The sequence below is a fragment of the Drosophila ficusphila genome, unplaced genomic scaffold, assembly GCF_018152265.1.
Source record: "Drosophila ficusphila isolate 14025-0441.05 unplaced genomic scaffold, ASM1815226v1 contig_128, whole genome shotgun sequence".
NCBI lineage: Eukaryota > Metazoa > Arthropoda > Insecta > Diptera > Drosophilidae > Drosophila > Drosophila ficusphila.
The window spans coordinates 988,780-1,014,650 of NW_025064017.1; the positions used below are offsets into that span (position 1 = coordinate 988,780).

A 25,871-nucleotide genomic window follows, 5' to 3' on the forward strand; every position below is an offset into this window, starting at 1 on the left:
CTAGGTCAATTTTGATGTCACTGTTTTTGTTTACGAGTTACGTTTTATCATCATAAGTTATATTTGTTGAAACTATACAGATGGACTTAAAGAAATTTAAATTTTGTATGAGACCACCGGTAGTTGTGTAAAGCACAAAAGTCTTGTTTTAATAGGAAGAAATCAAACGGCAAGTTGACATTTCATGATTTAACGTAAGTTACTTGTGTACTTGACGTTAAGAAATTACCAATTTAAAAGTAGATTTAAGCATTTTTATGTAGAAAGATTTATAAGCCTTTTGGTGCATACGATTTTTATTTGTACAACTTCTGTTTCGTTTGTCGACAAGTTTAATCTGTGTCATGTTGTTTTCGATAACAGACCGGTTTGACATTTCTTTTAGTTAAATCATAAAACTATAGAAATGTTAAAATTCAAAACAAACTATTAGCTTGCTTAGCCATTGTTATCTAATTTATAAAGTATTAAAACGTTTTGAATCACAAAATCGTGCATAAAAATTGTAAAATTATAAAATTCACGAAATAAATTATGAGTATCTGATTTTTTGGGTAAAAGCCAGATATTGATTTAAGTAAGCTGCTGAGTTGAATACCCATTAAAACCATTTTCTAAGAAGTTACATACAGTGACGAATATAATTGTTGTCACAGTCGGCTTGTTAAACTTTGGTGTTCAGTTTCTCCTCTTTATATGGGGATAGTAAAAGGCGCCCTTAAAACTCTACCCGATGCTTGCAATGATGTAGAACTTTCTGTCCATCTTTTCTCGGATCTTAGCATAATATTTTCCAAGATTGTGGAAGTTGAAAATAATATTCCAGTCCGATTCTGAAGAGTCCTTTTGTTTACCCCTTATTTTATAAAACAAAGGTCTAAAACAAGAAAGAATCTAGCTTCGGCAAACCGAAACCTATATACCCTTGCAGTCATCAAATATGTCAAATAAAATACATACATATGGTAGCTATATAATATAGTCGTCCGATTTTGATGAAATTCTATTCGTAATTCAAGATTTGTTAGAAAACTATATTCCAAAAATAGAAATATAGTGTGAAGAAAACAACGATGTTATAATTTTATTTACGTTATTTCTATGTAGATTTTTCGATCTTTCCTACGCTTTATAATAACGTTGTCGGATTTTAATGTAATTTTTTTCTCGATTCAACAAGTATGTTATAATTCCATCTGGAACAATCAAGTCGATCAGATCAAAAACAACGGCGTAAAAATTGTTTATTATATTCTCTTGTATGGGAGCTGTCCGATATAGTCAGTCGGCCGATCTGCCCCGTTCCGACTTATATACTGCGTGGAATAACTACACAACTTTTGGAAAAGTTTCAGAAATATAGCTTTAAAACTGAGGAGGACAGACGGACAGACGTACAGACATATTTCAATTCAGATCGTGGTGCTGATCGAGTATATATGGGGTCTTAGCTGTCTCCTTCACTGCGTTGCAAACTTCTGACTAAAATTATAATTCCCTTTGCTCTGCAAGGGAATTCTTGGGCTAATAAGCTTTTTTATTAGCTATTTAAATTAAAACATGCAATTTTAGAGTTCGATTTCTGAAAAGGCAGCGAATTTTTATTTAGTGAAAGCGGTTGACAAAATGGTCCGCGGGATCGAAAGGAAGAGTTAGAATTAGAAACGGATCAGAAAATTTCAGACCCAAAGTAGAAGCCAACAAGCAACGAGAGAGCGAATAGAAAGATAGAGAGAGAGGGATGGTAACTATGCAGATAAGCTAAGAGCTTGCATTAAGAGAACCTAAATTATCTGCTGTGGCTGGATGACCCGACATACTCCCCCCGTTGGAAGCCTGGCTTTCAACAGCATCTTTAAGGGACAGCAGACACAGCTTATTTACTGCTTGTTTTGTCACTCCTGATGCTGTCTTGAGAATTGCAACTCGAGTAACTCCATCTCCACCATCTCTCATGACACCCAGGCCTTTTACCAGCATTTTACTGGGGCCTTGTTTCGCACTTCCGGCTTGTAAAAGAATGCCCCACAAAAGTCAATGCCAGTGATTTCAAATGCATGGGTTCCATCCAATCGCTCCTTTGGGAGATGGGAGATCCGCCATTACATGCTCCACTAGTCGAGGCTTCGTTCGAAAGCATCTGACGCATTTGTTCAAGACTTTGCTCACCGTCTTCCTCCCCCCAATAGGCAAATACTGGGATCGAATTATGCAGAGTAGGGCCCAAGGTCCAGTGTGCAGATTACGCTCATGAAAGTGAGTAATGTTGGCGGCAGTGACAGGATGGCTCCATGGCAATATGATTGGATGACGGCCGACTAAGAAGGAATTTGCAAATTTGGAACAGGCTACGATGTCTACGTATGGAGATTTTATTAGGAGGACTTTTGACGAAGCTCAAGTGTTGACTTCTCAGCTAGGATTAGCGGCCAGTCAATCAGCAAATGTTGAGGTGGTTGTAAGTCTGGTTATCGGAAGGTCTGCTGTAGCGCTGGTCCAAACACGCTACCTTGAGGTACTCCAGCTTCAATTTGATGTTATTTAGGGAGGAAATCTTTACATCGTACTGCGAAACTTCTATGGACAAAATATGACTGCAGTATTTTATGGGTGTTCTACTGAAGCAATGTTTTAACTTTATAGATCAAGCCGTCCAGCCAAACGCCGTCGAAGGCGTAGGCGACATTCAGAAAGACTGCGGAACAATACTCACGACTTTCAAATGTAAATTGTATCTCGGAGGTTATTCGGTTTACTTGTTCAATGGTTCCGTGTTTTGCGCGGAAACCAAATTAGTGGCTTGAGATGGCATTATGACACTGTAGTTTTTGCTTTATACGATTCAGGAGCAGCTTTTCAAATATCTTTGATAGGCACGGCAAGAGACTGATCGGCCTATATGATGAAGGCTGGGACTTGCAATTTCCAGCTTTTTGGATGTTAGAGTTGGTTCATTGTTGTGGATTCTGATTAAAATATCACAGGCGGGGGTAGCTTCTAGAATGAAGTTTGTTAGAAGTACCAAGCTATTAGTTGATGGAAGTGGTTTGAAGGCCGCTCTCTTCTTTGCTGCGAGCCCACTCTCCTTTTTGTGTATGTAATGGCGACTTATTTTCGATTGGTGGATTTATGACCGATTTAGTTTTTCACAGTGGAATTTGTTTGCTGTTTGGGGAGAGTTTCATTGTTTTTCATCTTCTAGGGCTTTGCGTAGAAGAAAGTTTGCTTTGGCTGTTTTAAGCCGCTTCTTTATTTCTCCGAAAACTTATCTTATTGCGTAGCAGTTCGTTGATATGCCCAGAAGACAAGCAGAATCTGTTTTACTGGAATTTCGAAAGCTGTGGACGTTTTGAGAGCTGTGGATGGTGAAATGAGATGAAGTGAAACGAGCGAGGGATCCGATGTAAGATATTTTAAGTGTTCCACTTGAACAAGAGCTCTAGGTACTCTTCTTGTAACGGCAAAATCAATCAAGTTAGGCTTTTTGTAAGGATCTGATGGCCAATATTAGGCCTACATATAAGCCCTCAAATCCTGGAGAGAAAAAGTCGAGCTTGTTTTTTGGTGTTATTAAAGCGTTGTTCTGTTGTCTTTTTTTGTGGTTGAAGAGTCGAGATCCACAAAAGGTGTACTTTGCTTTGTAGTAACCAGCCGCACCTAATAGGTCGAAATGTACAAATTCTTCTTCGGAAATCAAAAAGCGTGGTATACAGCGGATACTAAACCGCTTTGGGTAACGATGTGTATTGATGTAGCATTGGTTTAGGCCAGTCTTTCCCAAAATGGGCGATAACGCTCCCTTGTGGGCGCTGCAGGTCTCAAGGGGGGCGGTAAGAGACTATAATACTATAAAGTTAGGTTTCAATAATCATTCTTATTGGCAGGTGGAGCCCGTAAGAGTTAACATGAGACCTAAGCGCCGTTGTATGTTACCTACTGCGCTCAGGTTTCAAGTTGCGGGTTATATTAAAAGTTTCGTTTAGATTTCTTCGTTAATATCCATATATACGTAGGTCACAATAATTAATTAAATACATTTGAAGTTATAGTGGTTTTTAAATAGGTGAAAGAAGGAGGGCACTAATAAAATAATTATTCCCAAAGTTGCTGGCAGTAGACAAAATAAGTTTGAGAACCACTGATTTAGGCTCTAGAAAATGATGCCAGCTCATAGTGCCTGATGCGTTTCTTGATCAGTATGCGTACTTCCATGAGCTTTGCCATCAGTATGGTTTGTTTCATAAAATGTATAGCCATTACGGTAAAAATAGTTGTTGTTTGTTGGATTAGTTTCTGATACAAGCATGGCGTCAATGTTATGATAATCTAGGAGCTGCTAGAGCATGTATTTTTGCTGTGAAATGCAGTTCGCATTCCAAAAACATATTTTTCAAAGAACTATCTAAAGATATATATGGAGAATTGCATCGGGTAACAGGATTTCGAGCAGTGGTTATATGGTGTCCTAGTCGACTTTTCAACTCTTTATGGACAGGAAAACCTCAGTAATTTGCAGTGTGCTTTCCCCCACAATTACTACATTTTTTGGCAGAATGGTTCTGCTTGTTTATAGGGCAGACCTCAGTTGAGTGTACATTCACGCAGGCAACGCAGACTGACCATTCATGCATTGTACGGGTCCATTCTACTTATAGGGTTCCCCAACGGTGATCCTCTACCTTGAAAATTGTCTGCGGGACTTTGTTTTTATCTATACGAATATTATAAAGAGGTAAAATTTGTTTGTTTGTTGGTTTGCAACGAATAGGCTCCGGAACTACTGGTCCGATTTAAAAAATTCTTTCACCGATAGAAAGCTACATTATCGTGGAGTAACATAGGCTATAATTTATTTAAAAAAAAATTAGGGGTCCGTAAGAAAATTGCAATATTGTCGCATAAAAAGTGAGTTGCTACCTCATCACACTGACAAACACGCTACCATTGCATTTTAACTCAATTTTTGTGGTTTTCATTTATCATTTCCAAGTAAATTAAGTTTTTTCCACATATTATGCAAACCTTAGTGTTCTCTGCTCAGTTAATTTCATGGACAAACGGGTATTCTGTTCATTGTGAAATTGTGAAAAAAAAAGAATTTTTATTCAATTTAAGTTGAACTGTGAAAATTATGTGGATCGTGCATTTGAGGATAAATTCACCACTCTGTCCATAGTCCAAAATGCTTAGAGGACGACGTGCAAACATTGGCCGCAGACATCCAAGCCAGCAACAAGTATATTCACAAAACTTAAGCGAAGAAAGACAAATGAGCTCATGGGATGAGATCATTGACATCATTCAATCGCTTGGCATTCCAATATGACTCCACTGCGAACTACAGTGATAATGAAAATTTAGATATTGGACCAATGGCGACTATATACCGATATTGCAGTGCGTTAAAGTTTAAAAGAGAAACGGCTGGATTGTGCTGCGCAAGTGGAAAACTCAAACTGGAAATGTGTCTTTCTATACTTCCATATATTTGAAAAATGTTGCAACATTGACTATTATTTTGTTGACCAGCGAAGCGGACTCAAGACCTCTAGTTTAATATATTCCTAGCCTGTTTGACATTAAAGCCCTTCTTTAAGTCCAGCTATAATCTCATTAGATACCTTCGATAAATACTTGTAATCCTTGGATTGGTTTAGAAGTTTATTCTTCGTTGTCGAGGTGTTTGGCCACTACTCTATAATTTTATTTGTCGTCCACTTGTATTTTTGTTTATGTTACCCTCTTTTAAGGATTTAACATAGAATTTGTTTGCTCCAATTTGATCAATTACTTTTTTTTAACCAATTCAGCCTGATGGTCAAAAATTGGTAGTGGTTGCTTGGCCCTAGGGTTTTGAGCGGTAACGTCATCTTCTTTTGAGTCACTAAAAATAGTAGCGCATTGTTAGGCGCAGTGGCTTACACTTTCTTGGTAACTTTGGATGCATTTGTTTTTTTTAGCTGCTTGTGGGCTTAATTTTCTCTATTTTTGCACTTATCGATCAATTCCTGTTTGAATTAATGACCCGTTAACATTTTTCGTATTTTTGGGTTGGGTAGGCAAGCTGGCCGCCAGTAAGAGTTGACGATATAGTAATTGCAGTTAATGTGCTTGTTGGACACAATAAAGCGGGGGGAGGGTGCGAACGTGTTATCTCCCTAAACCTTGTAGTGTTGCAGTTGTTGTTGGTCATGATAACTCTTCCGCTCTTGTGGAGAAGTAACCGTTGTTTCTGATTGAAGAAGGCCGACGTTCATCTTGTTGTTGTTGACGCGTCTTGCTCATTTTGACTCTTCGTTACAGAGTTTGAGCTATTAATAGTTGGCTTTGTTTATGACAGGCTATATTATCGTTTATTTTAGTAATAAGAACACTATTTGATAAATTCAATTGGCAAGATGGGCCCTATCGTACCCATTCGTAACCTGAGCGCCTTTTCGCGAAATAAAATTCGTCTATTCACGATGTATTCTTAGGAACACGGCGAAGCGATATAAAAACACGTCTTGTGTCATTGACAGTCATATGTACTTCACTATACTACAGCTTTTTCCTGTAAGCGGCGTTTTTTGTCGCAGTTGCGACACGACACTCCTCGTTGTTTTTTTTTTAGCAGCAACTCGGAGTAGGAGGAGGCGCCGCAAGGAGGATGTGTGTTAATCAATCATTCGAAAACAGAGATCGCTCTGGCGGCCACCAAGCTGACCACGATCAAAAATCTTTACTCTGTACGAATAAAAACCAATCCATCCCGCCTCAATTACACTGTGCGACAAAATTTAACAAAATCTTTGTTTAAGTTACTTTTTTGATTGTTTTCGGTTAAGGTGCATAAATTATGCACAAAAATATCTATGCCACCTTTTAAGTGATACGATTTCTTTTTTCATGGTAAATTTTATGAAATTATTATTATGAAAATAATTAACACAAAATATTATTTTTTTTTTACTTTCAATAAACTATTATTTTTTTAAAAGTGAATTTTTTTTCTTGATTTTTTTGGCTTTTTCAGAGATATCCTCGCGTAACAAGTTCCATACGTAGTCGCCCAGAGTATAGAGCTGGGAGAAAAAAATTTAAAGCATTGTTATAAAAGCCTAACGGTATATTTGCTCAATACATTTTAATTAATAGATATTGAACTTGCATGAAAGCTTATAACGGTGAAAAAATATTTTCCCAATATGTGATTATAAGGCTGCGAAATATGCAAAAACGCGCGTTTTTGGGACATTTGAGTGTGCGTAAAAGCTGATTGGCTATTGATATTAACAAACCCACAAACTTATATTCTTATTTTGATTAGTAGAAGTGAAAAATAAGAAAAAATCAACTTAAACATTTTTTTGTCGCACAGTGTTATATATCATTATAAAAACAATTAAAAAACCGTCAAAGCTGTTATTCATGCATTTTGCTTGACATTAAGAAAATGTTAATTCCTAAATATCGAACTAACAACAAAATGCAATAGAAAAATTCTTGTTACCATAGGTTTTTGATGCGGTTAGTCCTTTGCAACATTTATGTTCTAAGTGCAATATATGCTTCAGCTCGCTGAATCAAACTTTTTTGTTGTCATTTCCTATTTCAAATTGAAGTGATCGCATAGTATCAGAGCAAGAAATGTGGTTTTTTGGCGTTACCCGCCTAAACTGGAATGCTAACCTTCTTGGTGCCAAGTAGAATAAACAGATTTTGTATTTCTTGTGAGGAGTCTTAAAACATAAATCAAGTTGCAGTGGAAAGAGGCCAAAACCATCGAGGTCTAAAGGGTAATATTGGACCTTTGAGTGTCACAGAGCGGAGAAACCGGGAAATAACGGACCCGCTCTGGACCTTGAACTCTAGCCGGTGAGAGCATTCAGATCGAACGGTAAATCCACGGACTTTGGATCCGCACAAAGAGGAGGCAAGTTCGCGAGAAATTTTGACAACCGACTTTGAAAACATAGTTTTGAGAAAAACGCGTTTAAAGTTTTAAGAGACAATAAAAGTGATCTCAAGCGTCCACCTTCTCAAGGCTGTATCTCCGAGACTATTACTCGGATCAACTTGATAATTTAGTACAATATTCTAGAAATGTTATAGAATTTAATAAGACAAAAAAAAATCGATTTTTTGAAACCGTGAAACCCATGTAACCCCTTAACGGCACATCGACGGACTTAAGGCGCAGTCGCGGAAGACGGTCATGTTGAGACCCACGCCAGGAGTAGGACAGTCAAGTTGCAGGAAGGACTCCGTCTGACCTTTGCGCAGTACACTTTTTGCTTAGCCCCGCAATGGAGGTCCAAGCTATCATCCCCAACCCGAGAAAAGTCAGTAGCGAGCCTAGGACACGACCACAGCATCCAGAAGACTCGGGCGTGAAACATGGGCGCCGCTACAGGATACATCTGTGACTTGCAGCAAACTAGAGGAGGAGAGCCAATGCAGCAAGCAGCTACATACAGTAGTGGACACGAGTTTAGCACACTATGCAATCCCCATTTTTGACCTCCAATTTCATGGTTTTTTCAAATGTTCCTTTGCAAACTGAAATCTGGCATACAAATTTTTTTTGGATACGTGCGGCTTTTGCAAAGCTATGCACCATCGGACATTTTTATTATTTCATCGCCTTGCAGTCCTCGAGTATAAATCTATATTAAATATTGATGATATTTATTGTTCTAGAGCCGTTAAAAGGGTATTTTTCTGAAACACTTTTGATAAGTCGGTTTTCTTTTTTCATATGTTTTTCGGGATCTGGGGTTTGCCCTGGTGGGTTTGGTACTTTGATTGATTTTAATATGTCCTAGAGCATGGTAAGACATTTTACGGGAACATTTTAAGTCTTTAGAAATCTCTGAAATCGTTTTTCCAGCTGATTTAAGAGTCTGGATGACTTCCTGCTGTCCTTTTAAGCACTTAGAAGCTGGTGGGATTGCAAACACATCTTTTTATTCTCTCTTAATGACAACATGAGTTATCAGGTCACTTTAACCAAAAAAAACGAGACCGCCGTTGTTAAAACTAAAAATTTGAAGAGTGTGCTAAACTGGTGTCCAGCCTGATTTTGAGGTATTTAGGTTCAGAGGCTTGGTATAGGAAAACGGTAAAAGCGATTGGGACAAAATTAACGGTGCATGTTCTCCTATTAATAGAGCAAACGTACGTAAAAAATTCCTCGAAAAATCTCCGGGGAAAGGTGAAATTGGAGCTCAAAAATGGGGATTGCATAGTGTGCTAAACTCGTGTCCACTACTGTACAACGACAACACGCAAAATAAATCCCTTTTGCTAGGTCGAAACAAATTTGTGTTCTTCCTTGGCCACAGGAATCACACACATAAAAATTTGGTGGGACAAACCTACAAACACAGCTGAGCTAGCCGCGCGTCTTTTCAGCGCGGAAGGCAGTTCGTTAAGTCTTTAAATTTTAATAAAACTATAACCTGCGTAAACCTTTCAGAGAATTATGGTCTAAGACAGTATTTCCCTAAGTGTGGGTCGCGACCCACTGGTGGGTCGCGGGTACATTTTTGGTGGGTACTAATTGCCATATATTGGGTTGGCAAGAAAGTAATGTCGTTTTTTTTTAGTAATCGTTTATAATCTAATTTATTTACGACTAATCGAGCCCAGGGTCACACTTTTTAGTATCGTTTTAAAGCTTATTGTCTTAGGTACTATCGACGAAAATTTGGTAATTATTCGATAACATTTGTGGAAGCTATAGCAAATTAAACATGGAGGACCAAAGTGAGCATTTTCGGCATATTTTGCTTTTTTACTTCCAAAAAGGAAAAAAAGCGGTCGAAGCTCGCGAAAAATTGTGCAAAGTGTATGGTAAAGATGCCAAATTCAGGCTTGGAGATTTTGGAGTTAAAGACTTCCCACGTTCTGGTCGACCATCGGCCGTTTTTGACGAACAAATTCAGGCTTTGCTGGATGAAAACCGGCGTTATTCAACGCGGGAGATGTCAGAGAAGCTCAGTGTGTCGCATTCAACGGTTGAAAACCATTTGAAGAAATTTGGCTACGTAAGCAAGCTCGATGTTTCTATCCTTTTTTGAAGCGGATCATTACTGGCGACGAAAAGTGGGTTGTTTACAATAATTTCCAACGAAAAAGATCATGGAGCAAGAAAGATGAGCCAGCCCAAGCCACATCAAAGGCCGATATCCATCAGAGGAAAGTTATGCTGTCTGTTTGGTGGAATTGGAAGGGTGTAGTGCACTTTGAGCTGCTGGGACGGAATGAAACCATCAATTCAGATGTGTACTGTCGCCAGCTATTCAATTTGGAAGGGTATAGCAAGGGTATAGTCTTTCACCATGATAACGCTAGGCCCCACACATCTTTGGTCACTCGGCAAAAATTAACGGAGCTGAATTGGGAAGTGCTACCACATCCACCTTATAGTCCGGACTTAGCACCTTCAGATTACCATTTGTTTCGCTCTCTTCAAAACTCTTTGAATGGTAAAAACTTTGATTCAGATGAGGCTGTCGAAAACCACTTGTCTCGATTCTTTGCTGGAAAAGACCAAAAGTTCTTCAAGCGCGGAATTATGCAGCTGCCCGAAAGATGGTCATTAGTGGTCGAACAAAACGACCAATACATAACTGATTAATTATAAGTCCTGATATAATATAATCATCTTTGAAAATATTGGAAAAAAACGACATGACTTTCTTGCCAACCCAATAGACCTTGCAATTGTTTGTGTAGATGGGTCGCGGTCCCGACAAGTTTGGGAAACACTGGTCTAAGAACAATAGAAAGTATTTTATAATATATACTACTGTCCCTCTGCTGCTCTCAGTATACACAGTGCGTCCATTAAGCTTCGAGACATGAGCCATATCTCAGCAAATAGTAGCGCCATCTAGGTGTTCGAAGGTGCATTTTAAAGCTTAAACCTTTTTCTATTGACGTGTCAAACTTCATTACATTTGCTTGACAAATAACAAGGATATGACAGTTTTCCCTAAACAGTTTTTGATCTGATGTTGAAATTCCATCATGGAACAAAGAGCAAAGATCATTCCAGAGAATTCGTTGCAGCCGCCAGAAATGATCCAAAGTTTCTGAAATCAATTGTTACTGGCGACGAAACATGGTGCTTTCAGTGTGATCCAGAAACTAAGCGCCAAAGTTCGAAATGGAAGTCGAAAAACTCACCACAAGCCAAAAAAAACGCGAAAATCTCCTTCAAAAATCAAAACAAGGCTCATCACTTTCTTCGATAGTAAAGGCATTATCCACAAAGAGTTCGTTCCAACTGGTCAAACGGTCACTGGCACGTATTATCTTGAAGTTTTAAAGCATTTGATGGCCAGAATCCGTCGTACTCGACCCGAATATCGCAATCCAGAGAAATGTTGTCTGTTGCACGACAATGCGCCGAGTCACAAATCAATCATTGTTCGTCAGTTTTTGGCCCGAAATCGAGTCTGTGTGTTGGACCACCCACCGTATTCACCTGATTTGGCGCCGTGTGACTTCTCCTTGTTTCCAAAGTTGAAGTTTAAGTTGAAAGGATGCTTTTTTGAAGATGTTGAGACCATTAAAACGGCTTCGACGGAGCATTGGAGGCTATTCCACAAAATGAGCTGGAGCACGCATTTGAATCACTATTGAATCGCTGTAAGAAGTGTATTAAAGCGAAGGGAGAATACTTCGAATAATAAATTTGAAAAACTTGAAATATCTTGTTTATTTTGCGATTTATGGAATCAGTCTCGAAACTTAATGGACGCACCGTGTACTTAAGTCTATGGTCCAGAAGGATGCCAAGGTAATCAACAAAATGAATTCTAGTCAACTCATGATCACTAGTATGTGTTGTATACTGTTGGTTGACTCGAAAAAGTGTACTCTAAAATTTGATAAACTAATGAAATGAATAAATTTTTGTTACGTAGAGATCATCGTAATAAATCTTTATTAACCATGGCCTTAAAAATCTTTATTAACCATGGAAGTAATATGGTCTGTGTACATAAGTTTAGGACGCAGAAGGATGCTAAGGTAATGAACAAAATTAGTTCTAGTCAACGCATGACCAAGCGTATATGTGTCCGTACGACACAGTCCTAAATTAAGAAAAAAATACAGTGTATTGGCAGCGAAACTAGTTTTGACCAGTGTTATTATTGATTTATTTAATTTAAATCTCTTTTTTATTGAAATCAAATTCGACCTATTTTTATACCCTTGCAGATGGTATTATAATTTCAGTCAGAAGTTTACAACGCAGTGAAGGAGACACGTCAGACCCCATTAAGTATATATATTATTGCTCAGCATCACGATCTGAATCCAAATACGTTTGTACGTTCTTCCTGGTTAACTTTAGCTATGTTTTCATAAATTATTTCATTCGTTTTATTAAAATTCTCTTCTAGTTCTATTGATATCTTTTTATGTGTCTTTTCTGTGATAAGCATTAATATGTCTTATCAAAGTTTTTTATTGTAACTTAAATTGTGGCATAGATTACAGCCATCCCATATTGTTTCCGAAAATATTTTATACGTTCGTATTGTGTTAAAAACGATTGCCTTTTGGGTTCGAGTGCAATGAAATAATGGGAAAATTTAAGTTATATCTTGTCATAGGCAGCAGTTACTAGAATTTGAAAAATGTGCAATTGAAGTATGCCTTGCACTCTATCTGTGCACGGATGGTTTTTATTAAATCTTTCCCTGAAAGCTTCAGTAGTAATCATTCGGATATTAAAGAAAAATCCACATTGCCTCTATGGCTTCGGTGTGGTAAGGCTATTGCCATAGTTAGTTATATTAATTCAACATTTAAATTGTAGTAAGAAATACAAAGTCAAACAATTGTTTAATTTTATATCTTTTATTAAGAGTTAATTTTTTTTTAAGTTTTAAATCTTTTTATGTTTTATTGTTTTTACTTTCCTTTTTAATATGCTGTTTTTAAGTAATTTAATTTACATTCGATAATTTATTTGTTTCAAATTTTAAACATATTTTTTCAGATTTATTGCAGTTCTTTTTACCAGAAGACACGGTCGGCACTTGACCAGTAAATTCCAAGGGATAATTATTATTTTAATTCAAACGATTTGCTCGTTCAATCATGAAGACTACCTTAGAGGCCGGCGGACCAATCACTTTACTCACTATTATCACTCTTATCACTTACATATTTATTTAAGTATGAGTATGCATATATGCATATTCGCTGTGAGAGAAGAATGCCATGCACATGCTCACAGTAATAAAGTGGTCGCACATGTGCCGACTTAGCGTCTGTGCAATTTAATTATAACCTACACATTGGCTAAGCATGTGACTTTGCTTTCGTAACATTTGTAACAACTTTACGTTGTGCATTTGATATTTGTGCATGTTACAAGCCAAGTTCTTGAGACTTAAGTAAAATTGGACTAAAAAAAATTAAAGGAATCTAGGTTCAGCGAGGCGAAGCTAATACGCCCTTCCTTGCGTCACTAAAATTTCGAGCAAAATATTAAATAGATGTCGATTTTTCTGTTAATTTTAAATTTTTTCTGTATTATCATAAATTTGATAAATATAAACATCCGGTTTTCATATAATTTTATTGGAAATTTAAGAGAACTAAGAAAACACCATCTGGAAAAAACCTTGTCAATATGATAAACAACAAGAGAGCAAGCTAGCTTAATACATAAAGGCTAAGCAACATCAGAGCTTTGACGATTTTTCTATTATTTTTCCATATTTCCGACATTTGTTCAAATGACATATGATATGATGTAGTCGTCCGATTTTGATTAAATTTATTTTGAAATTCAAGAGTCGTTAAAAAACTTTATATTCCAAAAAATTTTATTTTCGTTAATTTCATATAATTCTTTCTGTGGCAGCTATATGATAGCGTTTTTTTAAAACTCCATATTTTAAAAATCATGCTCGTGGGATTAAAAACTTCGACTTTATAATTTTTTCCATTATTTAGGTATATACAGTGGTGGCCATAAGTATTTTGTCAAAATAAAAGTGAAATATACTCGAAACCTGAACTTACTTCTTTTAACTTTTGGTATCAATGGAAAGGTAATTCAAATGCCTTTTGAATGATACCATACTTTTCTCAACTCATTCGATATTTATGGAAAAGGGCAATTTTAAAAAAAAAGTAAAAAAAAAACTTTTTTCCTCGGCTTCAAAACTAAAATTTTTGGATGCAAAAAGTTTCTTTAATCAAAAATAATAGGAACTGCAAAAAGAATTTTTCAAAAATAATTTTCCTTCTATTTTTTATGATTTTTTGAAAATGAATAGAAATACGCATTTCAGCCATATTTTTCTCTTTTCCATACAAACTTTTTCCGACATTGTCACCTTCAAAAAATCATAAAAAATAGAAGAAAAATTATTTTTGAAAAATTCTTTTTGCAGTTCCGATTATTTTTGAATAAAGAAACTTTTTGCATCCAAAAATTTTAGTTTTGAAGCCGAGGGAAAAAGTTTTTTTTTGACTTTTTTTTTAAATTGCCCTTTTCAATAAATATCGAATGAGTTGAGAAAAGTATGGTATCATTCAAAAGGCATTTGAATTACCTTTCCATTGATACCAAAAGTTAAAAGAAGTAAGTTCAGGTTTCGAGTATATTTCACTTTTATTTTGACAAAATACTTATGGCCACCACTGTATATATTTTTAAAATTTTTCCTATGGCAGCTGTATGATATAACTATATCCGATTTTGGTAAAATTTAATTGCAAATTCGATAGTAGTTAGAAAACGCCGTCTGGATTGTTTTCATTCTCGCGTATTGGAGCTATTCGATATACATAATCGCCCAATCCGGCCCGTTCCGACTTATATACTGCGAGCAATAACTACACAACTTTTGGTGAAGTGTCAGCAAGATAGTTTTAAAACTGACAGACTAAAGACAGACAGACGTATCTCGATTCAGATCGTGATGCTGATCAAAAATATACATACTTATGTATATTATGGGGTCTGAGGTGCCTCCTTCCCCCGTCGTTCATTTTTTATCCCAGGCGCATGATTTTTAGATTATCAACTTTAAAATTAAAAAAAAAAACTATATCATATAGCTGCCATAGGAAAGATAGAAAAATCTATAAATAATAAAATTTACGGAGAAAAAATTATAACATGGTTGTTTTTCATCAGACAAACATATTTTTGGGATTTGGTGTTTTCAACATATTTGATGACTGCCAGGGTATAAAATGCTTCCGCTTGCCAAAGCTTGCTTCCTTTCTTGTTTTGTATGGTATAAAAACCACGACCATGTTTGAAGAAGTATTGAACAAACCTGCCTCCAAGATGGCCTTTATTTTCCGCGTTCACAATTCTTAATAATGACACCAATCACTTCTTTTTCTGAACATATCAGCATTTTCAAGTTCCTCACCGATGTACAAAATTCTAGTAACGTCACAGTTTTCCGTTATTTGGTAGACGTGTGAGGAATTGGATAAGTCCCCTAAAATGGCATAAGCAAGAAGAGCGTGCCAGATATGCTCCGATATTAGCACATAATTGTTATCTGCGAAAGGGTTATTGATTTGATCAATATACATTTTAGGATGTTGCAGATGTCTCTTAAGGGGGGGTAAGGTTTTAAAGGCCAAAAAAAGGGCCATGTTTGATCTTTTTTAGCGGCGAAATGAGTAAGTTTATTTTATTGAGCTTAATTACATGTTATTGTTTAACTTTTGAAGAGTATTAGAAAAAAAAAGTATTACAAAATATTAAGAAATAAGCCTGTGGCGGTTAATCTTCCGAAGCGCCTTAAGAAAAAGTTGTTTTGCGGTGAACATCATAGGGCGATAACGGATCATCTTAAAAATAAAATGTGATATGCGTTGTAAAGATAATGAATTTCCCGAGGTAATCAGGAAGAGTTTTTTTTTAAATTTATTTTTTGTCTATTTTTGGGAGCACTTGAAAGTGAAAAGTGCGATTTTAGCTTAAAAATCGCTGTTAATTTATTTTTTAAAAATAGAAAAAAATTAAAAATTAAAAAAAACTCTTCCTGATTACCTGCGTATTTATGTTTAGAATTTGTGTTAAAAATTTGAAAAGGATCGGTTCAGTAGATTTTGAGCTCTGATGTTCACCGACTTTCAAAATAACGTCTTCGGCAAAATCGATTCAAAGTATTTTTATACGTGAAAATACGCCCAAATACGTCCAAATACGGTTGTTTAAAACGCTGTAACTCTGTTAGTTTGACTTTAATTGACTCAAAATTTTTACACAATGTTCTAAACACATTGGTCATTCAGAAAAAAAATAAAAAAAATATATAAAAAAATTTTTTTAAAACCTTACCCCCCCTTAAACTATTATAGGTTGAACTGTTAAACATTTCGGCAATACATATTTATTTTTATTTTGTATTTTTAGTTTAACAATCTGTCGACGCTGAAAGCTGCCAACAACCCAATTGGGCATCCTTTAACGTTTTTGTACGGTTGGGGCAATTTTAAAATGTTAATACTCTATATGAGAAAAACCATTTTATACTGCCATATTGGTCAACAATTTAAAATAAGAAAGGAACGATTTTAGTTTGACTATTCTATAGCCTTTAATTTGCTGATCAACTTATTTTAGCCTAGCTACTGTTAGAACTTTTTTCTTATGTTAGTCCGATGCTTAATAAGGTGTACTGTATATTACTAATTTTATTATGTCGAAATTTCCATTATTATCTCATTTTTTCTATGCCATACTACTGTAAGCAAAAAGTCACGTAATTTTTTAATTAAAACATCAGGGTCTTATCATTACGGGCTAGTCCTTTTTTTTTAATTGGTTCAATTCACTCAGACACTTTTAAAAGTTTGAATTTTTAAAGTGTCTGAGTAAATTGAATCGAGAATTGTCATAAAATCTTGTTTGAGGGATGGAATTTCGGCTGCGGACACATTGAAAGTGTTGCGAAAGGTCTCTGGTGATTCTAAACACGTCAATGAAGTGAAGGAATAGTGCTCAAAAATCGTCGGTTGAGTGTAAGGACCTTACTGATATGATCGGAATATCAGAATGAAAACCATTTTGAAAAATCTTTTGGGCTTACGAAAAGTCAAATCTCAAAACCGTCAATGCACCGTCTCACACTGCACTCGTCCTTCGTGACCACTTTGCCAAGAATTCGACGCATATCGTTCCGCAACCATCGTATTCTCCTAGTTTGGGTCCATGTGACTTCGGGATATTCCCAAAACTCAAAAGAACACTTCTGGGAACGCGTTTCGAGTCGATTGAGGAGATAAAAGCAGAATCGAAGAAAGCACTGTTGGCTATACCGGAAAGGGATTGCTTGGTATGTTTCGAGGATTTGAAAAAACGTTGGCATAAGTGTATTTTAACGGGAGGGGATTACTTTGAAGGGGATTTTAGGGGACTTAAGAGGAAAAAATAAGCTTTTACATTTCAAAAATAAATTCACCCTAATTTTTGGGAACAATTATAAGATTTACTTAAAAATAACAATGAATGCGTGCTTGAGAATGAAGATGTTTCACATAAAAAATGTATTTATTGTCTTAAGGATACACTTTTAATCTAGTATTGCAAACAATAAAAATTTGATGAAAATCAGTTCTGAAATAATACCCTTGCAGAGGCATAGGACTATGCAATGACCTGAGTGAAATCTCATATCATATTTGTTCTACTTTTCCGTGCATTTTTGATAATAGGTTCAACATACTAATATTAAAAAAAAAAAAAGAAATTGCCAAACTTGCTGCCGTAAAATGCACCAAATTAAGAAATGCCTACCGCCAGTGTAAAAAATTGATTTCTTTTAGAAAGTAGGTCGTCAAAAGTGTATATATAAGATGGCTGAAATACCACTTATAGGAAATTCAAAACCTGAACTTGCGGTAGATAATAACAATTTCATTCAGTTAGTGAAGCGGAATAATTTGTATTTGAATTTAAAAGTAAACCAAAAAAAATGTATTTGTTTTAACCATTTGTAGGTTAATGGTTTACCTAAGCAACGATACATGAATGCTAGACAAAGTGGCAACGATATGTACCCTTTAAAGCAGCTGAGGAGAAATTAAAATGAAGAGCATCTGGTTTAGCCCAAAACTTATTGGACAAAACCGCTTCGCGAATAGTGTTGTGTTAGAAAAAGTCTGCACACTAAACAGATAACAGAATAGTATTTTTTTTTTTTTTTTGTGTACGCCCGTTATTAAAAACATAAGAAACACAATTTCTAATTAATCTACTTAGCACCGATAAAAATAAACTACAAGTTAGCATGGAACTGAAAGATGTTGCAAGACCGGATGCAATTATCCGGGCACAAGGCGCTAAGTCCTACGCTGTTCTACGCTAGTCCCGCTGACCAAAATGGCCGAGTTACGAGCGGGCAGCGGGCTTTGCAGCGGATGCAAAATACAAGGTCAAAATTCTACCAATAGCGCTTCCGCCAATTCTGCTCGTCGTTGCCGACGTCGTGCCTTCTGCCCGGCTTTCTTGGAGAATATTTAAGTTAGCTTTATTAGTTATTAACAGACGTGAAAAGAATCCAAGCGGATTCCGGTATAATAATTAATTTTAATTAATGGTGGTCGCGATCTGGCCCCACTGTGCCAATACCTGCGGAGAGTTTTGGCAAATAGAGCTCTCGCTGCTGTTGGAGGCAGAGAGACAAATTAGTCTGATCTTTGCACTGCATCGCGACGCTATCGGAGCTGCCTTATTGTTTTGATTTGCTTGTTATATATAACCAGGGCTAACAGAGTTATGTTCTCAAAAACGTAAAAAAATGTATGGATTTATGGACGAAAAAATAGTGAAATATGGACGAAATATGGACGAAAAAGTTGACAAATATGGAATAAAATGGATAAATATGGATAAATATAGGTAGTATAGACGAAAAAAGGGATAAATATAGGTAAAAAAAAATGGATAAACGTAGACGATTATATCGATCATATTAACTTTTTATGACAATGAACAATTAGAAATCGCTACAAACAAACGTGCGCCGTTTGTCTCAAAGATCATTGCAGAACAATATGACATGTGTCAGATTAGTAAAAACAAAACTACGGCGTTTGTCACTCAATATGTGTTTATATGATGAAAATGAATTTAAGAGACATAAGAACTGAAAGCATGAAATATGGAATATATACTGAATTTTGTTTTGTTTTGTTTCCATTATTTATTATCGAGTATAAGGCAAACGACAGAAATTTCATAATATTTGAGCCAAACATATCTTTCTATAGGTTTTCAGACAGTTTAATGCTCAAAATATGGATTTATTCAAGTGATTGTGTTAAATATGGATTTATAGGAAAAAAGGCGAAAATATGGAAATAAATATTTTTTCATTTAAAAACATAACTCTGTTAGCCCTGTATATAACCAATTCGGAAACCAAATAAATAGTGACTTTTTACTACGACTGAACCCCTTAATTCTATGACCCCGAGCTGCCGCCAGGAGGGGACACATCTTAACATGGTGGCCCATGAGGGGGAACGTCTTTAAACATTTGTGAATAATTTGTGTACAATTTAGTTATATATAAAAGCCTTATTAAAAGTCATTAAAAGTGCGCGACGCCAGCTCCGTTAGTTTGTGCAGTGAAAATCAACTCGGTTCGACGAACACAGATAAGAAATATTGTTAAGCGCCGCTTAAGATAAGCGCTTATCTACGATCAGACGGGACGCCGTTGGTTATCTTCGCTTTGGCTTTGTGCTGGATTTTTTGGGTAAAGAAAAGAAAAAGTTTTTTGTGTGCGAGCAAGGATCCCCAAACAGAAACTCCACTGTCTTTAAAAAATTTATTAACCTTGACAAGCACAACACTTTAAAGACAATTTTTAAAAATTATGGGAAAGATTCGGCAAGTAGAAAAACGCAGGTCCGTTTTTGGTCGCTCACGAGCAGATTGTTAACATAGCCGGCAATTCGGAATAGGTGTATGCTACCAAACATTTTCAATCGGAAATTGAAGAGCGTTATATGGACACCTATTGTCTTTTCGCGGAGAACCAAGAGAAGCTTGTGCCAGCGGAGTCTAAGACCGCGACTGTGGCCGCGGCTGTCGGACCGACTGCTGAGATTCGGATGACGATGCCACAAATGACAGTTCCAAAATTCTCAGGTGCGGCCGTGGACTGGCCGGGTTATTTTGATGCATTTAACAGTCTTATATACAAAAATCCAAAAATGCAAAAACTTTCCTATGGAATCGATCATTGCCGGGCGCGATAACGACGTGCGCCAAATGCAGCTTGCCGACTACAACTTCCCGGTGGCTTGGTCCCTGATGCTTAAGCGCTACAACAACCCGCGTCTGGTCTTCGTTCATCACATGAGCGCTATCTTTTCGCTGCCGAAATTGTAGAAGGAGTCGTCGGAAGCGCTTCGGAATATGCTCAGCACCGTAAAAGTTTGTTTCGCGGCCTTCAGGCGCGTCACGGCCTTAAAAGGGGAGGTACATCATTGGCTCGCATATCACGCGGCTTCCAGGCTCCCAAAGGAAACCCTCAACGAATGGGAGCATCATCAAGGCAGTATGCCAACCGTTCCGTCCTATGCAGATCTGGAGTCGTTTCTAAACGACCGGCTGGTGGTCATGGATGCGATCGAAAACCAAAGCTTGTCGAACGACTTCAGTCCTGGGCCCGGATCGTCAGATGGCATGCACCGGGTTCGAGTGCACAACGTTCGCGACGAGTCAGGACGCCCCGGCTTAAGTTGTCATCATTGCAATGGCGGTTACATTCTGCGCCGTTGTCCGGCGTTTCTTGATTTGGAAGCGTGGAGGCGCAAGGAGATTGTGGGTAGGGCGAAGCTGTGCATCAACTGCCTCAGCAAGGCTCATGCGCTTCCCCGCTGCACCAGCAACAAAGGGTGCCTGGTTTGCGGTCAGCGTCATCATACGCTGTTGCACTTACTGAGGGCAGCTCAGCCCGCCATCGCTCCGCGGGCGCCCTCTGCCTAGACACCGTCGCTGCAGTTGCGATCTTCCATGGCTAATAATTCTGATCAGTATCAACGGGAAGTCGGCTCCGAATATCGATGTTATATTTCCTCATCCCCTCTAATCGAGTGGGCAATGTACTTTTGGCTACAGCACGCATCACGATCCAGAATCCAGACAACGGGCTACAAGCTGTCGTCACGGCGCTCATCGATCAGGGCTCCGAGGAGACCATTGTATCCGAGCATGTGATGCAATCCCTGCATCTCAGGCGCACAATGGCGAGGACGTCCATTGTCGGCGTAGGCAAAGGGGTTGGGTCCAGGAGCAAGTACATGGTTAACTTCAAGGTTCTAAGTACTAATAATCATATCTCGTTAGACGTCTCTTCGGCATACGTTTTGGACACGAAGTCTATGCTGCCCTGCTCAAGCTTCTCGCCGCAACGATGGATCCACATTCAAGGACTTCCCCTAGCAGATCCGGAGAACTACCGTTCGAAGAAGATTGACCTTATCTTGGGAGTGGACCTAATTGCGCAGATCATGCTGTCCGGTACACGGATATAAAGTCCTACGGATCAAATTGCTCAACAGACTCAGCTGGGATGGATTCTGTCAGGTCAAGTCGCCGACACGACCAGCTCTACACAGATCCGTTGCCATCATGTAGTCTCCGAGGCGGAGTCGCTTCTGAAGGGCTTTTTCGAGATCGAGACCGTACCAGAGCGGACGGCTCGCACGGTGGAGGATCGTTGGTGCGAATCGTTCTTTCAAAGAACGCATTTTCGACATACGGATGGACGCTACGTGGTGCGCCTCCCTTTCAAAAGGTGTCTGGACCACAACATCGTGTTGGGACGATCTCACCAAGGGGCCCTTAACCGGTTTCTCCAGCTCGAGCGGCGACTTGCGGCACGTCCGGTGCAAGAAAGGCAGGAGGAGATTGAGGCTGAGGAGATTGAGGAGTATTTTACTTTGGGACAAATCGCTCTCGCGGAAGGGTCCGAGAGCAGCTTATGTGTACGCACCCCGGCCGGAATACATCATGCGTCTTGTGTGCTACCCCACCATGCCGTCTACAAGACAGAAGGTCCTGCCACGAAGCAGAGGATAGTGTTCGACGCATCCGCGAAGACGAGCAACGGAAGATCCCTAAATGATGTTCTAGTCACCGGACCCCCTCTCCAAAACGACATGTCTGCAGTGTTTTTCAATTGGCAAAAATATCTCTATGTTTTTGCAGCTGACATTCAAAAAATGTATCGCTGCATTAACGTTCACCCGGAGGATACGCAATATCAGCGGATTTTATGGCGGGCGGCGGATGGAACCAACAAGGCAAACGCGTTGTCGACTCTGACTTTCCGAACGGCATCCGCACCATACACAGTCATAAGAGTCCTGGTGTATGGCGCAGCATATTCGGCTCGGTTAGAGTAACGATCCGCGATTGCTCGGCTCTGTTCCGCAGGAGCATCAATGGTACCAGAAACCTTTGAATTGGGATGCAAGGGAAAAGCGGTAAAAGCGTTGGGGATGTATTGGCTCGCAGACTCCGACTGTTTCCGGTTTCAAATGAATTTTGACTCCAGATGAGAAGGAACTTTTCGATCCGTTAGGTCTGATAGCTCCGGTCATCATCGTTGGGAAGCCCATTTTAAAGGAGGTGACTTTGGTCAAGGTGGCGATCAGCGAGGGAGTGCAGGTCGTTGGACTGGGACTCACCGGTGCCAGCAGCGATTTTGGAGCGTTGGCGAGCGTTTTGCTTTGACCTCCCAGGAATCGAGGACATTGCGGGTCGTCGTCGTCGTATGCTGCCGCTGTTTACCTGCGAGTCGAGCACGTCAACGGGACCGTCGGCACGACCTTGCTGGCCACACCAGTCAAGCCGTTAACCATACCCAGAACGGACGCCACTATCGTCTTGCACTGGCTGAATGGAGACGTACAAAGGTGGTAGTTCAGGGAGCAGTTCCTGCTTCAGTAATCAATTTTGCGACATTTTTGGGACGGCTGGAGTAGGGATTGGCTTAGTCATTTGCAGCAGCGTCCAAAATGGTTTCAAAGTTAGGAGAACCTAAAGTGGGACGATCTTGTACTTGTCAAGGACGACAGATTTTCCCCTCGCAGTGACTGCTTGGAAGAATTGTCGAGTTTCACCGGGGTCAGGATGGATTCGTTCGCGTGGTGACGCTAAAAACCCAACAAGGACAACTGAAGGGTTCGGTAGCGAAGATCTGTCGCTTGCCGATTTAAGAATAGCCTTCCTCAAAGCAGCTCTAGTCGCTCACGCTTATGCAGACATTTTCTTTTTCTTTCTCCTCCCGTATTCCAGGTACAGCTCAGGACGCTCAGGACGCTTAGGACACTCTTAATGCTACGGTCTAGAATTGGCGGGCGGCATGTTTAGGTTCGTGATCTGGCCCCATGGTGCCAATACCTGCTGAGAGTTTGGGCAAAGGGAGCTCTCGCTGTTGTTGGAGGGAGAGAGACAAATTAGTCTGATATTTGCACTGCATCGAAACGCTAACGGAGCTGCGTTATTCTTTTGATTTGCTTGTTATATATAACCAATTCGGAATCCAAATAAATTGATAAATTATATTGTTTAATTAACTCTTGTGCGAGAAAATTTTTTTTTGTGAACTCTGGTGCCTCATGGTACGGCAGCTGCAACAGTCCTGAATGAAAAATATAGGAGCGACGCACTGCAATTGCAGGGGAAAAAACATAGCAGTTTTTCAAACAATACCGAAAGATCTAAACACTGCTCTCGCATTTTCAGAAGAGGTACAGCCTAGCCATGAACGCAGTGTATTTGCAGCCACCTTTCCAAGACACGCTGACGAAAAAATTGGGAAAACCACTAACGAAAATACTAACTGTCGGCAAAGCGAAAATTCTAAACAACAAAATATCAACCTAGAAAACGCTAGCTAAAGGCAGCGAAACTCTTTTTGGCAAAAAAGTCAATCGGTACCGGAATCAATGGAAGTTGATCCTTCTTCGCGGAAATGTCCCGAGTAATAAACAAAAAGTGAATATCACAACTCAGGAGCAAGAACACACCGAATATGACGAGAAACACGCTTAAACAATATAGAGGGTTCGATGCCAGAATTGTAATTTTTTTTACCCTTGCAGAGCAAAGGGGTATTATAATTTCAGTTAGAAATTTACAACGCAGTGAAGGAGACACCTCCTCCTCCAAATACGTCTGTACGTCTGTCCGTCTGTCCGTCTGTCCGTCTGTCTGTTTCTATGTAAACTAGTCTCTCAGTTTTAAAGCTATCTTGCTGAAACTTTTCCAAAAGTTGTGTAGTTATTGCACGCAGTATATCAGTCGGATCGAGCAGGATCAGGCGACTATATAGGATAGCTCCCATTCGAGAGATTGAAAAAAAATTGTCACTGTTGTTTTTGATCGGATCTACTTGATTTCTTCCAGATGGTTCTTTTTAACCACTATCGAATTTCGGACTAAATTTGATCGAAATCGGATAACTCTATCATATAGCTGTCATAGGAAATATCGAAAAAAATATATATAAATAATGGCAAAAAATTATAACGTCGTTGCTTTTTATTCCACGAGCATGATTTTTGCATCATCGACTTTTTTAACCGAGAAAAAAATTTCATAACAAGAAAGGAAGCTACAATAGCTTCGGCAAATCGAAGCTTTATTCCCTTGCAGTCATCAAGTATGTCGAACAAAATACATTAAGGTTAAACTACATCGAAGCTTTGACGATTTTTCTATTTATGTTCCATATTTTTGACTATTGTTCATTTGGCAGATATGGCGTTGTCATGATGGAACACAACGCCCTTACGATTCACCATGGCTGGCCGCTTTCCTTCAAGTGCAATCTTCAATCGCTCCATTTGTTCACAGTAGAGGTCAGAATTGATGGTTTGGCCATAGGGCAACACTTCATAATGGATAATTCCTCTGATATCCCACCATACACTCAGCAACACCTTCTGAGCCGTCAGTCCTGGCTTTGCCACCGTTTGAGACGACTCATCGTGCTTCGACCAGGATCTTCTACGCTTTATGTTGTCATATGTGATCCATTTTTCATCACCAGTTACTAACCGATCCAGAAATGAATCGAGTTAATTACGGTGCAACAAAGATTCGCAGATTGATACACGGCCGAAAAGGTTTTTTTGGGATAACTCATTAGGGATCCATACATCGAGCTTTTTTGTTAAATTTTTAGACTTTAAACGCCTATGGACGGATTCCGTGCTTAGTTGCAGCTCCACTGGGATGGTTCTAATAGTCACATGACGATCTCGATCCACTATTTCAATGATTTTATCCGTATCAACGGTCACTGGTCGTCCGGAAGGCTTGGGTGTTTCGGTATCAACCACTGTTCGGCGGTTTAAATCGAAAGTTTGTTATCTCCTAAGGCGGACAGACGGACAGACGGACAGACGGACAGACGTACAGACGTATTTGGAGGAGGAGGTGTCTCCTTCACTGCGTTGTAAATTTCTAACTGAAATTATAATACCCCTTTGCTCTGCAAGGGTAAAAAAAATTACAATTCTGGCATCGAACCCTCTATATTGTTTAAGCGTGTTTCTCGTCATATTCGGTGTGTTCTTGCTCCTGAGTTGTGATATTCACTTTTTGTTTATTACTCGGGACATTTCCGCGAAGAAGGATCAACTTCCATTGATTCCGGTACCGATTGACTTTTTTGCCAAAAAGAGTTTCGCTGCCTTTAGCTAGCGTTTTCTAGGTTGATATTTTGTTGTTTAGAATTTTCGCTTTGCCGACAGTTAGTATTTTCGTTAGTGGTTTTCCCAATTTTTTCGTCAGCGTGTCTTGGAAAGGTGGCTGCAAATACACTGCGTTCATGGCTAGGCTGTACCTCTTCTGA

The 25,871-nt window shown here is 38.7% G+C and overlaps 2 protein-coding genes across 3 annotated transcripts in view; both read left to right on the forward strand.

Annotated features, from left to right (window-relative positions):
- LOC108100543 (dnaJ homolog subfamily C member 16) overlaps nt 1-25,871 on the forward strand; it is a 451,288-nt gene continuing 425,417 nt past the window's right edge. The window contains exon 1 of one of the 2 annotated variants that reach the window (XM_043209499.1): nt 1-194. The gene's annotated coding sequence lies outside the window, so the exon portion shown is untranslated. The remainder of the gene's footprint in view (nt 195-25,871) is intronic. The other variant, XM_043209500.1, reaches the window with a different exon arrangement.
- Nucleotides 20,228-20,989, forward strand: LOC122320886. Its single transcript, XM_043209495.1, has 2 exons — nt 20,228-20,385; nt 20,455-20,989. Exons 1-2 carry the CDS (start codon nt 20,228-20,230, stop codon nt 20,987-20,989), a joined length of 693 nt encoding a protein of 230 aa, XP_043065430.1.